The sequence below is a fragment of the Leiobunum rupestre genome, chromosome 2, assembly GCF_980474605.1.
Source record: "Leiobunum rupestre chromosome 2, qqLeiRupe1.1.hap1, whole genome shotgun sequence".
Taxonomy (NCBI): Eukaryota; Metazoa; Arthropoda; class Arachnida; order Opiliones; family Sclerosomatidae; genus Leiobunum; species Leiobunum rupestre.
In genome coordinates, this window is record NC_143385.1 from 31,583,296 (window position 1) to 31,601,440 (window position 18,145).

At 37.7% G+C, this 18,145-nt stretch overlaps 2 protein-coding genes across 2 annotated transcripts; both read left to right on the forward strand.

Annotated features, from left to right (window-relative positions):
* Positions 1-4,178, forward strand: LOC149957335 (solute carrier family 22 member 13-like). The gene is made up of 3 exons (XM_090165261.1): positions 1-131; positions 2,883-3,030; positions 4,048-4,178. The coding sequence occupies exons 1-3, from the start codon at positions 4-6 to the stop codon at positions 4,165-4,167; spliced, it is 396 nt and encodes a 131-aa protein (XP_090021387.1). The 5' UTR covers positions 1-3; the 3' UTR covers positions 4,168-4,178.
* A 3,698-nt stretch (positions 4,179-7,876) lies between these two features.
* Positions 7,877-17,510, forward strand: LOC149957336 (steroid transmembrane transporter SLC22A24-like). Its single transcript, XM_090166977.1, has 4 exons — positions 7,877-8,066; positions 14,830-15,017; positions 17,198-17,328; positions 17,390-17,510. Exons 1-4 carry the CDS (start codon positions 7,877-7,879, stop codon positions 17,508-17,510), a joined length of 630 nt encoding a protein of 209 aa, XP_090023103.1.
* Positions 17,511-18,145: the final 635 nt, after the last annotated feature.

The window sequence follows — 18,145 nt, forward strand, 5'->3', positions numbered from 1 at the left end:
TTGATGCTCGTGGCCTGGGGTCTTGGCAACATCTTGCTGTCAGCCTTGTCATTGATCCCACTGAACTGGAGATACAGGACCGTCGCCGTCACCATTCCATTTCAAATCGTTTATTTTCTTCTCTTCTGGAAGTAATTAAATAATCAGCTAGGCTAATACCCAAGGCACCACCTTAGGCCTAAGTCATCAAGCGACTTTTAAAGCCATTAATCCAGGTGGCCGGGTTACACTGCGTAGGAGGGTGGTGGCAAGCCCTTCATGCCACGCTAGCCAACAGCTCCCTACACTAACTATTACCGTTAACCTCGACAAGTTTTAATTACTCTTATACTATTCAGACGTTTACCAATATTAAAGAGACAACGCGAACGACCCGGAATGAAGGGGGGAGGGGGGTTGAAAGGTCATTGGTGGGTTTGGGAGGGAAGCCAAAGTAGCTTCACCGAGATTTCCTGCACAGTACCAATGAGCCCCGAATAGCTGGACGGAACCAGTCTATACTGTTTGGAAATAAGATGATTCGAAGTTTACTTAAAGCCCTTCTTTCATCCGAGAAGAACTATCAATTTGAGGAACTTGTAAGATTTGGAATATCTTTAAATTCCTCTATTGTTAAGCTTCTTTTCTTGTTTTACTTGATGAAATTCACCAATACCGTCGATAAAAGTGTAATGCAAAAAGACGCTAAAATTTAATATGATGTGGGGTCAGTTAAAGGGAATATGACCTCGGGTATTTGGTGTGGAACACCAACTTTTGCAGCTTTGGCCGCTCTTGCCTTTGGCTTTAAAATGTTAGAAATTTCTTGGTGTATTAGATTTTTGCTTCAGATATATAAATAGATAATAACAATATTAATGGTATTGACGATTTTACTTTTAAAACAAATATTAACTAGCAAATTGAAGTTTTTTCGAAATGTAGGTTTCTCTGAATTTTTTGAGAGCCAACAGATAATTTTACACCCATATTTAATACTAACAAAAACTAGAACAGTAGAAGACATCAGCAATGAGCGAGATTTAATCCTAGAACCAGGGTTAATAGAAATGAATAAAATGTATAAAAAGCTGCTGGTTCATGGCTTAAAACACTTATTTAATTCGAAGCTTTTGAACCATGGTCCTTCTTCAGCAAGAGACTAGTACATTATATTACTTTAACACAAACAACATAACCAAAACATTTCTACACTTGGAAAATGTACGCGTTAACCCCTCCCACTAATAAAAACTGTCTTCTTCCAACACATGTTGCAATCTCTTTCTCCGGTTTATACTTTTCACACAAGGCTCCTTACCACTAAAATAAATAAAAAACACGCACACTGATGGATCCCCAGTAAACCTATAGCACATTTAAAAAAAATAATTATATAGAAAGTATATAAAAAAAAACCAAGATTAATTCATTTGTAACAGTTACCAAAGTAAATATTTTTTTTACATATATTTCTATAACGTATAAATTGTAGGGCGTTCGTTATATAGTTTTACAATAAAATAATTCGTTTAATGAAACTAAAACTGAACTAAGTATATTCATTGACCTTTATTGTTTTTAAAATAAGCACAGCGACTAAAAGGAAATATAACTTCAACGCTTTTTTACGGCAAACTAAATCATTAATAGGAAACAATCCCTTAAGCAGCCACGAAATATACGACGAAGCGGACAATATTTGCACTTTTTTGAGCACCGACAGAAATACTAATTTGCCAAAGCAAACACATTTTGCAAACTTTACCAAAGCTTTCCTTTTTTCAGAAAAAGCCAAAGGTTTGCAAACCCCATACTTAATTCCAAGACATTTTTGGCAAACTAATGTTTTCCAATTTCCCTATTTTCAGTTACCATAGTTCGAAAATAAGATAATAATTTGCCAAGGACCGTTTTACAAACTTCACTAATATTGCCTATTTCATGGCCAAAGTTTGCCAATCAGAAACTAATTTCCCAAGCACCTTTTCGTAAACTTTACCAATATTGCCTATTTCATAACTAAACATTGCAAATCAGATACGATTTTTATTGTAGTTTGCCAAAACGTCCTTGGCAAATAAGGATCTGATTTCCCAACTATGGTTAGGAAATAGGTAATAATGGTAAAGTTTCAAAAAATGTTCTCGGAAAATTAGTATCTAATTTGAAAACTTCGATTATGAAATACGAAGTCTGGGTAAAGTTTGAAAAAACCACCTTGGCAAATTTGTATCTTATTTTTAAACTATGGTAATTTAAATATTAAGTGATTTTGGGTAAAGTTTTCAAAAACGTTATTGGCAAATAAGAACCTGATTTGCAAACTTTGGTTTTCGAAAATAGCGAAGACTGAAAACACTAGTTTGCAAAAAAGTCTTAGCAAATTAGCATGTGGTTTGCAAACCTTTGGCTATTTCTGACAATAGTGAAGCTTTGGAACAGGTGGCCAAATTTGTTTTCTATGGCAAATAAAATAAAATAAATAAATATATATATATATATATTTTTTTTTTGTTTTTTTTTTATTTTTTTTTATTTCATTTATTTATATATTTATTTATTTATTTGTGTAAATATATATATATATATATAAATATTGTTTTAGTATAATGAGGCGGTGTATAAAGTTACAGTTTTCGATGCGTACATGTTTTTCATCCTAACAAGTCAATACAGGGAGATGCAAAGAGTTAATAATAATAATAATCAGCTAGGCTAATACCCAAGGCACCATCTAGTTACATTAATTTTTACTAACCATTCTTAAAATCTTTACCCTTTTTTCGCGAATTTAAGGAAGACTATTTATACAACAATTAAAAAAAACCAGTAACCCTTCATATTTGGGCCATGAAGGATAATTTATCAGTATATGAATATGTCAATCTTTGTCCCGTCAGTTTAGTTCCCGAGTCCAGTCGATGGATGTTGACGACAAAGCGTTTCACCCAAGCCAAGAATGAAATCTCAAAAGCGATGCTCATGAACGGAAAAGATGTCTCCAACTTCGAGGACGATATTGCCAGTTTGAAAAGGAAAATTAATGAGGTATTCAAACTTTCAAACAAATTAATTTTAACGAAACGTAATATCTAATCAACTTAGGCTATCCACTTGATACACGTACCTTGAGGGAAATTTAAAAATACGTTTAGGTTTAAAAAATAGTTAATACAAAATTTGGTTGTTTCTAAAATATTTTGTGATATGTTATAAACTTCTATCTGTCGTTTTCATGTATGGTAGGTGCCAATGTTTTTAACTCTCTGCCTTGAACGACTACGGATGAAGCAAAAAATCTACTTATTTCTGTGAAAATACAAACATGCGCTCTTTTCGACCGACATTTTCCAACTGTTATCAAACTAAATTTAGAGAGATTTATCGGCTTCGAAAATTTTTCCATAAAGCTCCAGAACAGGAAATAATAATAATGGAATGGTAATAGGGTAAGATAGTTAGAAATCTCAGGGAATTTTAAAATACGATTAAAAACCAGGGAACGGTCAGATTATTTCGAGGGGCTGACCACTATCCATAATCGGTGTACAAGCTTTGACTGTACTCAAGTGATTACGTAATCAATTACAGATTTAGCACTCCCAAACTCTCTACTCATTGTAATGGGTGTAAAGAATATAAGGAAGTGGTTAGCCCCTCGGATAATTAAACTTTATCATTAAAATTTGATTAATGGAATATTATGTAGTTTTGTAAACATTTTTAAACGTTTACACTCCAACATTGCTACAAAGGGTTTTTAGTCAAAACAAAATAACGAAATGGAAACCGAAGTATTTTTATAAAACTTTTGATAAAAGTGAAGCATGAAAAATAATATTGTCTAATTGTCGCCTTAAAATATCAAAGAAAAGTCGGGAAAATGTGTTTTTCCCAAGTTTATGCAATTAGTTGTTAAGCTAAATATTTCATAAAGCGGAAGGAATAGTAGTGCCTATAGTCTTTAAAAACCAATCAACAGCGCTCGTATCTGTAAGAACATGAAATTTCCTTTTCGCAAACTTTATTTCGTTTGCTTTTAACCAAAACCATTCTTTATTTCAGGATAGCGAAAATGAAGCCCCACAAACGAACATACTTCAACTTTTGAAAGATAAACGCATCAGACGAGTCGTTCTGATACTGTACCTAAACAAGTGTGTTATTTATACAAAATCGTATTAGCAAATGTCTACATTTACTACTTACATTGTTAGTTTATTAGCAATTAAATAAATAAAACGTATTTGTAATTTCGTTGAAATGAAACTAAGAATTTTCCTTTAGTTATACTTAGATAGAACGATAGACGATCAGTGGGCATCAGGGATATATTTAAATCAAAGGGAAAAGAGGGAGGGAAAGAGTCACGTGGGGGTTCTTCGTTCGCGTCGAAAGACGAAAGCCTTAGATAGAACGATAGATGATCAGTGGGCATCAGGGATATATTTAAACCAAAGGGAAAAGAGGGAGGGAAAGAGTCGCGTGCGGGTTCTTCGTTCGCGTCGAAAGACGAAAGCCTTAGATAGAACGATAGATGATCAGTGGGCATCAGGGATATATTTAAACCAAAAGGAAAAGAGGGAGGGAAAGAGTCACGTGGGGGTTCTTCGTTCGCGTCGAAAGACGAAAGCCTTAGATAGAACGATAGATGATCAGTGGGCATCAGGGATATATTTAAACCAAAGGGAAAAGAGGGAGGGAAAGAGTCGCGTGGGGGTTCTTCGTTCGCGTCGAAAGACGAAAGCCTTAGATAGAACGATAGATGATCAGTGGGCATCAGGGATATATTTAAACCAAAAGGAAAAGAGGGAGGGAAAGAGTCACGTGGGGGTTCATCGTTCGCGTCGAAAGACGAAAGCCTTAGATAGAACGATAGATGATCAGTGGGCATCAGGGATATATTTAAACCAAAGGGAAAAGAGGGAGGGAAAGAGTCGCGTGGGGGTTCTTCATTCGCGTCGAAAGACGAAAGCCTTAGATAGAATGATAGATGATCAGTGGGCATCAGGGATATATTTAAACCAAAGGGAAAAGAGGGAGGGAAAGAGTCGCGTGCGGGTTCTTCGTTCGCGTCGAAAGACGAAAGCCTTAGATAGAACGATAGATGATCAGTGGGCATCAGGGATATATTTAAACCAAAAGGAAAAGAGGGAGGGAAAGAGTCACGTGGGGGTTCTTCGTTCGCGTCGAAAGACGAAAGCCTTAGATAGAACGATAGATGATCAGTGGGCATCAGGGATATATTTAAACCAAAGGGAAAAGAGGGAGGGAAAGAGTCGCGTGGGGGTTCTTCATTCGCGTCGAAAGACGAAAGCCTTAGATAGAATGATAGATGATCAGTGGGCATCAGGGATATATTTAAACCAAAGGGAAAAGAGGGAGGGAAAGAGTCGCGTGCGGGTTCTTCGTTCGCGTCGAAAGACGAAAGCCTTAGATAGAACGATAGATGATCAGTGGGCATCAGGGATATATTTAAACCAAAAGGAAAAGAGGGAGGGAAAGAGTCGCGTGCGGGTTCTTCGTTCGCGTCGAAAGACGAAAGCCTTAGATAGAATGATAGATGATCAGTGGGCATCAGGGATATATTTAAACCAAAGGGAAAAGAGGGAGGGAAAGAGTCGCGTGCGGGTTCTTCGTTCGCGTCGAAAGACGAAAGCCTTAGATAGAACGATAGATGATCAGTGGGCATCAGGGATATATTTAAACCAAAAGGAAAAGAGGGAGGGAAAGAGTCGCGTGCGGGTTCTTCGTTCGCGTCGAAAGACGAAAGCCTTAGATAGAATGATAGATGATCAGTGGGCATCAGGGATATATTTAAACCAAAGGGAAAAGAGGGAGGGAAAGAGTCGCGTGCGGGTTCTTCGTTCGCGTCGAAAGACGAAAGCCTTAGATAGAACGATAGATGATCAGTGGGCATCAGGGATATATTTAAACCAAAGGGAAAAGAGGGAGGGAAAGAGTCGCGTGCGGGTTCTTCGTTCGCGTCGAAAGACGAAAGCCTTAGATAGAACGATAGATGATCAGTGGGCATCAGGGATATATTTAAACCAAAAGGAAAAGAGGGAGGGAAAGAGTCACGTGGGGGTTCTTCGTTCGCGTTGAAAGACGAAAGCCTTAGATAGAACGATAGATGATCAGTGGGCATCAGGGATATATTTAAACCAAAAGGAAAAGAGGGAGGGAAAGAGTCACGTGGGGGTTCTTCGTTCGCGTCGAAAGACGAAAGCCTTAGATAGAACGATAGATGATCAGTGGGCATCAGGGATATATTTAAACCAAAAGGAAAAAAGGGAGGGAAAGAGTCGCGTGGGGGTTCTTCGTTCGCGTCGAAAGACGAAAGCCTTAGATAGAACGATAGATGATCAGTGGGCATCAGGGATATATTTAAACCAAAAGGAAAAGAGGGAGGGAAAGAGTCGCGTGCGGGTTCTTCGTTCGCGTCGAAAGACGAAAGCCTTAGATAGAATGATAGATGATCAGTGGGCATCAGGGATATATTTAAACCAAAGGGAAAAGAGGGAGGGAAAGAGTCGCGTGCGGGTTCTTCGTTCGCGTCGAAAGACGAAAGCCTTAGATAGAACGATAGATGATCAGTGGGCATCAGGGATATATTTAAACCAAAGGGAAAAGAGGGAGGGAAAGAGTCGCGTGCGGGTTCTTCGTTCGCGTCGAAAGACGAAAGCCTTAGATAGAACGATAGATGATCAGTGGGCATCAGGGATATATTTAAACCAAAAGGAAAAGAGCGAGGGAAAGAGTCGCGTGGGGGTTCTTCATTCGCGTCGAAAGACGAAAGCCTTAGATAGAACGATAGATGATCAGTGGGCATCAGGGATATATTTAAACCAAAGGGAAAAGAGGGAGGGAAAGAGTCGCGTGGGGGTTCTTCATTCGCGTCGAAAGACGAAAGCCTTAGAGAACCAATGAGATACCTAGCTGATTTCATTTTTTAAATGGAAGGAGGTTACTTTCTAACAAAAAGGGCATTTGGAAATATAAATACATTATTGTTAGGACCTATAAGCGAAGAAGTTCTTAATTTTGACTGATAAAGTTACCACTCCATAAGTAATAGGTCCTCCTGCTCTGGTGAGCCTCTCAAAGTCTCATTGAATCATTTGAATACTTATAGTCGTATTTCAGCTAGTTACTCTCTTTTCCGTTACTTAACTTCCCGACTCCCAAAACACGTGATTCTGTAGCTCCACCCTCCAAATTCTGTGGGTGATTCTTCAAAGGAAAGCACGGCTCCAATAGAAGCTGGAGGGAGTGGTTTCGTCCATATTAAGGGAGCAAATGAGGCAATTTACTTCCGGTGCCAAATAGGGGACCCTAAATATAACCTTGATATAACCAAGTTTTAAAATAAAATCCACTATTGCACAGTTTGAAATGTTTATTCGCGCGCTACGCACGTTTCGACTCGATCGCACGAGTCTTCGTTAGTGCCTGACGAAAACTCCTGCAATAGTGGATTTTATTTGAAATCTTAGTTGTATGTACAAGGCTTATCCAGTTTTCCAAGGTTATATAAATATAAAATCTCTAAATCCAAAATAATGTTTAAACATACAAAAAAAGTCAATAACCAACAGCGGTTTGACTCTGGGCATAATCGGGATTTTACGCTCAGAGGTATTGCCCCAGGGAACTTGGGCGGGACCTCTAGGAAGACGTTTTAAGTCTTATATAGTCATAGAGAGAGAGAGTACATAATAATACGCCTAAGCCAGTAGAGGCTTCTGCGGCGCACTCTAAAAAATACAGAAAGACATAACACATAATACATATAAGATAAAGAACATGAAAAATTTAATTAATTATTCTTGACCCAGAGTAACGAATAAATAATTTTTTCTACAGTTTTGCGAGAAGTTTCATTCGAAGCGGAATGGAAATTTACATCGTGCAGCTGAAAGGGTCGTTCGCTGTCAACTTCTCTCTGCTCGGCCTGTCTCGGATCCTCGTCTCGGGATTCATCATGTTGGCCGTCAAATTCCTCAATCGCAAAGCGGGCTTGTTGGCCTTCCCTCTGATCACTGCCATTTGCTTCGCGATCGTTGCCATTTCCCAAATACTAGGTAACATCATTAATTATTTTTGAGCCTTTATGAACCCCTTCATTAGCCCCTGTCGTCGAGCAAGCATTAACTAAGCTTGCTACTTTTGAACGTGAATAATGCACCGCTCATACGAACACCGTGTCCTACACATCGTTTTACTAAACCTATCCACATCTGAATTTCCGATGCTTTTAAAATTTGGTTCGAAGTTGATATCGACCATCTCCTTCAAAAGTCAGAATTTTAAAACTTCGGTTATTTTTTATGCAAGGATCATTTCACTTTTGAAGTACTAAAATCATTTTTATGGCTCAGATAAAAATTTTAGTTGTGTCTAAAATAAGCATACAAAAATTAAATTTGGGCTTAATTTTTAATTTGTTTAATGGTTGGTTAAGCAAATCTAATATAAAATATTATTTGTGAGTTTTTTAGCCCCTAGCTTTTACAATATATGTATATACCTGAGATAACCCTAAAATAGTTTCGACCAGTTAAATTTAATACCAACAATTTCTTCAATTTTATCTGGTCAAAACTAACATAGAATGTAAATTGTAACTCATTTTCATTTACATATTGCATTTTACCGCATTCGGAAAATTTATTTTTTCAATTATTATTATATCAATTATTGCTTTTGGTTACTACAGAAACACAGCGACTACCTGTTGACTGACTTACTGCTAGAAAAATATATATTCAATATCACAGCTAAAAACCGTAATGCTAGCCACATTAAAAGAATATTTTATTTTAACTTTTCAAATTGACAGTAAATCATAAACTTGACAACAAACTAACTTTAGTGATTTTATCTAAGTCTATATAAATCAAGTCTAATAAATTGCCTAAACGGATTATCATTCAATTCAAAATCACGTGTTTTATAATAACCAGCTAGACACCACCTTAGGCCCAATTCAGTTACGTTAACTATATCAATATGTTAGAATACAAAGTAAAGTTTAAATAATTATTATCCTAGATGGCAGCAGTACATCAGTATTTTCAAAGTGAAATATGAAACTAAACGTTTCTTCTCACACTTTTTGTTTAACCCAACATCTGTATTGTTTTTAGTAATTAAGGGAAGCGGCTCTATAGCTCCCTTTATTATTTGTTCATCTTAATTGTTTTCATTAAGTAGATCATTGCAAATAAATTTTCAGGAATCGAAACTTCTTCCAATAGGTTATAAATGGGTCCAGTACGAGAGAAAGTTAAGAATATCGTTACGGTTAAAAGAAAAGAAACTCGATTGTTTAGGATGGCTAAGGGTTATCGTTTGTGACGCTGTAAACTGTGAACAAAAGAATAGGCGTAGCAGAGTATAGGGAGTTGGCGTTGGTTCACGGACTGAGACGGCAATGAAGACAGAAAACACAAAGTTCAGTTTGAAATACTAAACAGTTCCAATTATCAAATATGGAAGTTTAAGATGGAAATGCTATTAACGAAAGATGGTTTATGGCACGTGATTTCGAACCCCCGCCAAATCCTATAAAGTGAGCTTACCAGAAACAAGATGGCAAGGCGAGAGCCACTATTGGGCTTCTCGTTGTAGACCATCAACTCATTCTTATCTTAAGTAAAACGTCGGCAGTTTAAGTATGGAAAGCTCTAAAGGACTATCACCAGAAAAAGTACACTTTGTTCTAATGTATTTCTTTTAAAAATAATAATTTTTTTCGGAAGGCTTTAGTGCGGAAAAGTTGCCTATTGTAATAAGATGAAAAATGGAAAAACAGAAATAAAAATTGGTTAACATCTTCCTTTCGCGCATCGTACTTAAAGTTAATGAAAAATTGCAAAAATCGTGCCTTTTTTGTAAATTTTTTAAGTTTGTTAAAACTTTTAAAATAAAAACGCTTTAGTTTTTTATGGTTTAAATAAACTACATAAATTAAATTATGATCAACAATCTAATATTTTCCGTTCGCGCAATGTCTTAGAAAAACATAAATTTACCAATTTTTCGCTAATTTCACTATGCAACTCTTCCCTCGTTTTGCTAGAACAAAACGACCCAGAATTCACCACGTGGAGGTGGTTGCACGTCGAGTTCCACCTACACCCTACCCAGTCCTCCACGGCCTTCACTTCATTCTTTCGATGTCTGTTCCAAGTGGTACAGGCTTTGATGCTGTGTTACGTTTGTTTAATTTTTATTCTTAATTAGCTAAATATGAATGAGTCACAAACTATACTCACTAGGAGAGTGATTGCCGACTCTAGACAGGAGTTTATTTGCCCTAAATTTGGTGAACATCGAAATTTCCTCCAAAATAAACTGCCAACATATGAATGTGTTCATAGATGCTGTTTTGAAGAGAGAAACAATTTTGTCACGCGTGACAAACAACAAAAATGTTAGTTTCTATGGTAGCCTCTACGGTAGCAAACAACTCAAATGCATGTATGATAAAGCATCCATTCCTTCCTTGTCTGACTACCAAATGACCATGAACTGTACATGCCCATTGACATGCATCTGGTGTTTTTGGCATGTACAGTTCACCGTCATCATGCATTTACAAGCAGCGACGTCAAAAAGTGATCTAGATTTAAGTTCAAAGTCTTCTAACCTAGCTTTAAATAAAGGCGTTTCTTTATCACGTTTATATGACTTTCTTTTCTTAATTCGGCAGTCAGACAACGAAGGAATGTATGGAAGAGTTGCACAGTGAAAATTTCGTAAATTAGTAAATTTCTAAGACATAGCACGAACGGAAAATATTAGATTGTTGATCAGAATTTCATTTACTTAGGTTATTTAAACCATAAAAAAACCAAAGCGTGTTTATTTTGAAAGTCTTAACAAACTTTAAAATTTACAAAAAAGGCGCGATTTTTGCAATTTTTCATTAAATTTAAGTACGGCGTGCGAACGGAAGATGTTAACCGATTTTTATTTTTGTTATGCCGTTTTTCATCTTATTACAATAGGCAACGTTTCCACACTAAAGCGTTCCGAATTTTTTTTTATTTTTTTCGACCCACCCTATTGGTGAGTCTTGGAATATGGAAGAACATATAGATAGCATATTTGACTTGTAGATAGACTAAGGGGATTGGGTGAAAATCTCAAGGAAAACCTAATTGTAGCGTTAATGTTGTGTAAGCTCTCAGAAAGCTATGCAACGCTTATTGGCGTTGGAAACGAGACCAGAAGCTGTTTTGACCTTAGAGCAAGTAAGGGGAAAATAGATTGAAGAGTATAAACATAGGGAAAGTTTCGAAAAACCACTTGGCGAAAAACAGACTGCGCTAAAACCATCTGCTAATTCTGGGAAGAAATCAGTTCCTAGATCCAGACCAAAGGGTACATGTTGACCTGTGGAAAAGCAGGCCTTTTCCATGGAATTGCCGTATTTTCAAAGCGGCAAAACGTCTGAAGGAAGGTCAAGATTTGAAAGACCATGTGAAAACAGAAGCGCAAAAAACGGAAAGACACTTGAAAGATGGTGAAAAACCGAAAGATCAGGAGCTTAGTGACGCGGGACGACGCACGTCATAGAATTTTCAAGATTTCGATTTACCCACAAGAAAATGATTGGTACCTTTTTCATGAAATTTGATACGATTTGCGTTGACAAAGTTTTCACCGCGGACGATGCAACTTTAGAAAACGTCGGAAAGGGTTTAGGAAATTTGTAATGCCGTGAGATTAAAATAAGTCGATTAACGTAACAGTTACAGATGTTTTGTACGTACCGCAACTAAAAGGTAGTTTACTATCTGTCCGAAATCTCACCAAAAACGGATTGCACGTTAAATTCGTAAACAAGGCTTGTACGATCACCAACAGTAAAGGTCAAATCGTAGCAACGGCGACTTGTAAAGAAGGTCTTTATAAAATAAATTTGACCCAACATGACGAAACTTTGATAGCACACTGCGGAGGATCAAAAGAATCCGGAAGCTCTTAAGAATTTTGTCAGTCAAGAGCTTTGTACAGGAATTCAACTAACCGCTTGTGTAAAGAAAATGGTTTGCGAAACCTGCAGAGATGGGAGAATGGCCAGATTACCGTTTCCAACTTCAAAGACCAGGTTTACTAGAATTCTCGACTTGATATATACTGACCTATGTGGGCCGATGCAGACGGTGACTCCAGGAGGAAGTAAATACATTCTTACCCTTATCGATGATCATAGCAGGTACACTACAGTTGAGCTCCTTGAGACCAAAACTCAAGTTGCGGAAAAAGTCAGAAAATTCGTAAGACTTTGCGAAACGAAGTACAACATGTAACCAAAATATTTCTGCTCGTACAGGGGTGGAGACTACGTAAATAGAGAGATTAAACACAATAAACAGTTCCTAAAAAAGGAGGGAATAAATTGGGAGCTGACAGCGCCATACACGCCGCAACAGAACGGTGTAGCGGAGAGAAAAAAAACGGTCGTTAAAGGAAATGGGCCGATGCATGCTGGACAACCGCTACTGGGGTGAAGCGATAAAAACTGCTTGCTATTTACAAAACAGATAACCAAGTAAGGCACTTGAGAAAACACCTTTTGAACATAAGTTTGGAAATAAACCTGATCTACGTCATCTTCAAGCATTTTTATGTACGGCTTTCACGCATATACCCGATGAGAAGTGTCGTAAACTCGACGTTAAAGCAAAGAAGCTAGGACTTATGGGCTAGGAAGATGGATCGAAAACCAACTGAGATATTAACTATCAGTAGAGATGTTACTTTCGTAGAGAAACAGTGCCTAGCTCAGTTGGATACAAAAGTCACTGATACGAATCGGTTTTCTAAAGAATTATCAATCGAAGTACCAACAGTAAAAAACGTTTCAGAGAGTAAAGATCAGCTTGAAGATGAACGAAACCCAGAATCAGTGGATATCAGAAGCTCAGCTTGCAGCACTAAAGGGCAGCCACCACAGAGACTCATACAAGTTATAATGGTGATCATCGTAGTTTGGAAGAGGCTCTGACCAGATCCCAGAAAGCTGAATAGCGGAAAGCAATTATGGATGAAGAATTGCAGTCTTTGAACGATATGAATAAGTGCTATACCATCAGGTAAAAAGGCCATTGGCTGTAAATAGGTATACAAAACCCAAAAGGTACATAGATGGGAACGTAAGCTGACGCAAGGCACGTCTTGTTGCTCAGGGCTTTTCTCAAAAATTAGGAAGCGACTACGACGAGGTATTTGCACCTGTTCGAAAACACTCAACTTTAAGAACCTTACTCGCCGTTTACCAAAAATTTGCAAAACTAGCCTTGAAAAACCTTCATCAGAACTTTCCATTTAATTGAAAGTACTGTTAATACAAATAATGGTATATTAATAATACTCCGCGAGTTAACTTAATCGCCAAAGCGCCACCTTAGGGTTGTGGGTAACAATGCGTAGGATGGTGGTGGTAAGCCTTCCATGCCCCGCGAGCCAACCGCTCACTATTCCCGTTAACCTCAACACGTTTATACGGAGACAGGAAACGAAGAGCTCTTAAGCCGAGAGAAAAACTCAATAGTGAAGGAGTTGTTCCGAGTTTTCCCCCAGTGTCACGAGCTGGGATTGAATCAAGGTCCTCATCCTACGAAGAGAAAGTGCTAACCACTCTTCCACCCATCTTGTATCTCTAATTTATCATTGTTTTCTAATATCTCGACCTGCTAATCTATTAGCTATCGTGGCTAATTTCAGTATTTCTAGAAGTTTTGCTTCTTCCTCAATTTGGTGAAAAATGTTGGTCCTTCAGCCCGTAACTACACGCGAACACCATCTCGCTTATTCAACGATATATTTAGGTACTTAGCTAACCAGATACTTGGAAGTAAGCCTGCAGATTACCATTTTTATTTCCTACCGACCAAATTCATTTTCACAAATTATTTATCGTATTAAACTCCTAACGACAAGAGTAAAATGGGCCTCCTGTTTACCGAAATTCATTTCTAGGGCCAATCTCTGGTTTTCTTGACCAGAAGGTTCTGTTCATTAGTCAAAGATCCATCATCATTCACCCGGAGATGATGATTTAATTTATCTAAAACAGCATTTGAAGATCAGTAAAATAAATGCATAAGAAGTAAAGCTTTTAACAAAACACCTTAAGAGCCTTTCTGCTCATGTTAATGATACTTTTTAAGCACTATATTGCCACCCAAACAGAAATTCTAAGAGACAATTTATAAAGGCTTTCTATACATTTTATTTATTGAGCTTTACAGAAATTGTATTTGGTTCACGTCAAATTTGTAAAGATTATCTTCTTCATTTCTTTTTATTTTATAAGGCAATTAAGCCAATTTAGTTTTTCAAACTCAAATTTGCCCATTTTAACTCAAAAAGGTGACTTTCGGAAAAAAACGGCTAAATTTATTGTTTTAATTCTCAGATTTTATTTTGCCCATAATCCTTCGAGATACCGAATAATGAGTTTGGAACGACGGTACTCTGGCTCGACATTCACGTTAAAAAGAGGCAACTATTGCCTCTGCTTTCATGACTTCTTAACCTACTGAGACAGAGAGTCTGGGATAGTACGGGAGTGTTTTCCCCTTTTACCGACCGAAAGGGGAAAAGACTACACTAGAAAAAAGCCAAGGGCGGGGTTTTGTTTCTGGAATTACTAGGTTAACAGAACGCTGTCCTTCACTCTCTGCTCATTTGTTTATATTCTTAATATTGTTGTTTAACCGAGTACGACATCGATTGCTGGAGATATCGTTAAAGGCTTAACAGAAACTCATACTTCAAACTAGTAATGAATAAACCCTAGTATATTTGGTTACATTTTGCTGTTTACAGAGTACGACTGGGGTTGGATGGTGATTATTCTTACTCTGGTCGGATCCATGTGCACAAGCATCAGCGGCAGCATCAACTATTATTCGCTGATGGAAATCGTCCCGACCAACACGCGGGTTACTGCTATCAGTTTCTATTTCCTCTTTTCTAGGATTGGAAGCACCCTTTCGTCCTTTGTCGATTTACTTGTAAGATTTCATTTTCAAACCTCACTTCATACTCTTTACCAGAAGTAAATGAAACAGAGCTAGAAAACTTCGGCTTCAAACACCTATAGCTTAACTTAATGCGAAGCAAGTTAATTCGCAGTTTATATTCAGCAAAATACTATAAGCTTAATTGCAAATAATTCATTTGAAGAACGGTCTCGGCCTATACTAAAACTTAAAACCTCAGTGCAGTTTAAGTTTTTGAACTTTGCCCAAAACGCAGAGGTATTTTCTTGATTAAAAACAAATTAATTGGAACTAGTCATTCAGCTACTTTTGTTTCAGCACATAGTTCCACAAATAATGAATTTATTTTACCATGCTCGAAGAGTAAGCTCCTTCCCCTTAATAATAATCAAATCAGTCCGGTATCGCGTTGGCTCCCTTATACTGACGTCTTTCGAGGCACACACCATTGAGGTTTAATCTCCCACTCCCACTCTCCGTACCAGACCACGGTCATTAGCGATCGTCTGAACATTGCTTGTATATCTACTTAGGGTGAATGGCTTTCTTGGTTGCACAACAGAATTTTAGGCGTTAGTTTAGTTCCCCAAGTGTCGAAAGTTAAGCAAAAGGGAGGACCACGTTCAATGATGCAAAGGCGTCATATTAAGGCGCCAATTAGTATGAGGCCAAATATAAATAACAAAGTATATAACCTAAATTTAAGATAAAAATGTTTTACGATATGGTCCAAAGGCGGTGGATGCTGCTGGCTTCTCGACGAAATAACTGGCGATGTCGCGTTAGCGAGGACGTGCACTCACGCATTCATTACACTTCGACTCTTTATCGCGAACTCAGGTTCACGCGTTTTATTAAGAGCGGTCTGCGCGACCCGTACTGGGAATATGTCCCAATTTTAGTTTGGTGACTTTCCGACCCTTCGTATCTGGTGGTCTTGTGCTCCGGTTGACTTCCAGAGTAATATATATAAGAATCTTCTAAGTCCGAGTTTTTAAACCAGATCGCAACGGGGTCTTAGAGATCGTTTGTAATTTGGGCCAATCGTGACCTCTGTGAAAAGCCCGGGAAGGAGTATCTACCAATCCCTGACCGTGAGATCAGCCACGATGTCCGACGTCATCAAAGGTTTTACTCGCGCATCACTTGTCCGTACAAATGTCAAAAGTGGCGCCAGGGCAGCGGCCAGCATAAATTATCAAAGTTCACCATATACGAACGCAAAAGTATTGACAGGGCGATCCCAAGTAGGTCAATCGCCCTGTTAAATGAATAGCGTAATTCTCGCAAATAAAATAAAACATACAAAAAGAGAGTATTGGCAACTAGATAGGCAAACCTCAAGGTTTTGGGTAAAATTGATGGAAATGGTCTTTACTTTAAAGAAATTAACAATAGGTAAGAGAGGGAGAGTCGCTAAGCCCAATAAAAAGGTGCCGTGGGACGGCAAGAAGAAAGCGAAACGGGATAACCGTGGCCAGAGGTCCCAGAATGACTTGCTATAGAGTTGGGATCTAAAAAGAGCTAACCCCATTAACCTGTCAGCTAGACGGCTAGCGTCTAGACAGGGAAGGTTTTGGAGATATAATTCTGATAATTCTGAAATTACTCTAAGGATATACCCAGAGTCGTAAATTTAAGACTGTGAGATAAGTGAAATAATGTGATTGTTTAAATTAAATATTAAGGCTATTGATTTTATGCGTTACAAGCCTATAAATCTTAGGTGATATACATAAATGGCTTAAAAACTATATTAAAAAGGTCGCTTACAGTATTTATTTCCCACAATTAACCAGGACGTTCCATAGCCATTCAGGTACTGACCACAATTGCATATTTCAATTTAAAATGTTATATTAGAACAAACCGTTGCAAAAATATTATATTCGCCAAAAGCCGACACGAGATGGCGACGTGTCAAGTAATCTTGTTCCGGATTTGTATCGGTAAAGGGGGTAAAATTGAGGGGATGGCAGAAATTTCTGGCAGCCTCGTTTGAAACAAACCTCTTGAACTCGTAGTATAGTAAAATGTAATATAGAGAACTATCCCTGTAAGATTATTTAATCCATGGTCTAAGAGACCGACATTTCAAAATATGGCTTTAACGAAAGTCTTATTAGGAAAAGTAAACCCTATTTCAAAATGCGGTTCATTTCCTTCTGGCGTGACTTCAATCTCTATTTCAGGGCAGAATGCACGGGAGCTACATTCCTTCGATCATGTTCGGACTTCTGTCATTGATAACCACCCTGTCAACCTTTTTCCTGGCTGAAACCAAAGACGTCAATTTGCCGGACACCTTTAAAGAATCCAAGAAGTACGCTTCAAATTACAATGCAAAAAATATCCTTAAGCCAATATTTTCTTTTCTTTCTCAGATTGGTCTCGGGCACCACCACGAAAGTAACTCAGTTGAAAATACAAGGAACGGACCCTTTAATTACTTACAGTTGTAAAGACTCAATCGTAGCGAAACAAAATAAAAATACTGTACTCTAAAGGATTAGAAATTTGTTGAAATTTTTTTCTCTAGCCCTAGCTAGTCGAAATGGCAGTGTTAGCAGAGCTTATCATACGGTGGTCCAAGGGTACAAAATCTCTAGGGCCCCGCAAAAAAACAGACACAGAAACCTGCATTTCATGGGCCCGGAACGATAGGGACCATCGTCTTGCCCTTCACCAGGACCCCACTATAAAATTTCACTAACAAGGGCCAAAGATATCATAATTGGCCAGGAACTCGACATGTCTTCACACGGGGACTAATTGCCAAAACAAACCAATTTTTCAAACTTAACCAAAGTTCTGCTATTTTCAGAAATAGCCACATGTTGGTAAAACATACTGAGACACTTTTTGTATTATTTAAAGAGATATATTAAAAGTTAATATTACGACTAAAGTTAAAACATAGGGTAAGTTAAGTTAAATAAAAACGTTGTCTAGGGGAAACTGACCTTCAAGTGTCATCATTATTTAAAATAATAAGCTAAATAAAAAAAACAGGTTTGGACTCTAGGATTGAAATACATTTAAAAAAACAAGTGGGGAAACATGAATCAAAAGGGAAAACATACTTAATACTAAACAATGGAAAATATTGGATCCAATAAACATATATACAGGGTCTTTTT

Coding starts and splice junctions, on each gene's coding strand:
- LOC149957335 (XM_090165261.1), top strand. CDS start 4: ATGCTCGTGGCCTGGGGTCTTGGCAACATCTTGCTGTCAGCCTTGTCA. Junction 132..2,882: donor TATTTTCTTCTCTTCTGGAA/GTAATTAAATAA, acceptor TTGTCCCGTCAG/TTTAGTTCCCGAGTCCAGTC. Junction 3,031..4,047: donor TGAAAAGGAAAATTAATGAG/GTATTCAAACTT, acceptor TCTTTATTTCAG/GATAGCGAAAATGAAGCCCC.
- LOC149957336 (XM_090166977.1), top strand. CDS start 7,877: ATGGAAATTTACATCGTGCAGCTGAAAGGGTCGTTCGCTGTCAACTTC. Junction 15,018..17,197: donor CGTCCTTTGTCGATTTACTT/GTAAGATTTCAT, acceptor TCTCTATTTCAG/GGCAGAATGCACGGGAGCTA. Junction 17,329..17,389: donor ACCTTTAAAGAATCCAAGAA/GTACGCTTCAAA, acceptor TTTCTTTCTCAG/ATTGGTCTCGGGCACCACCA.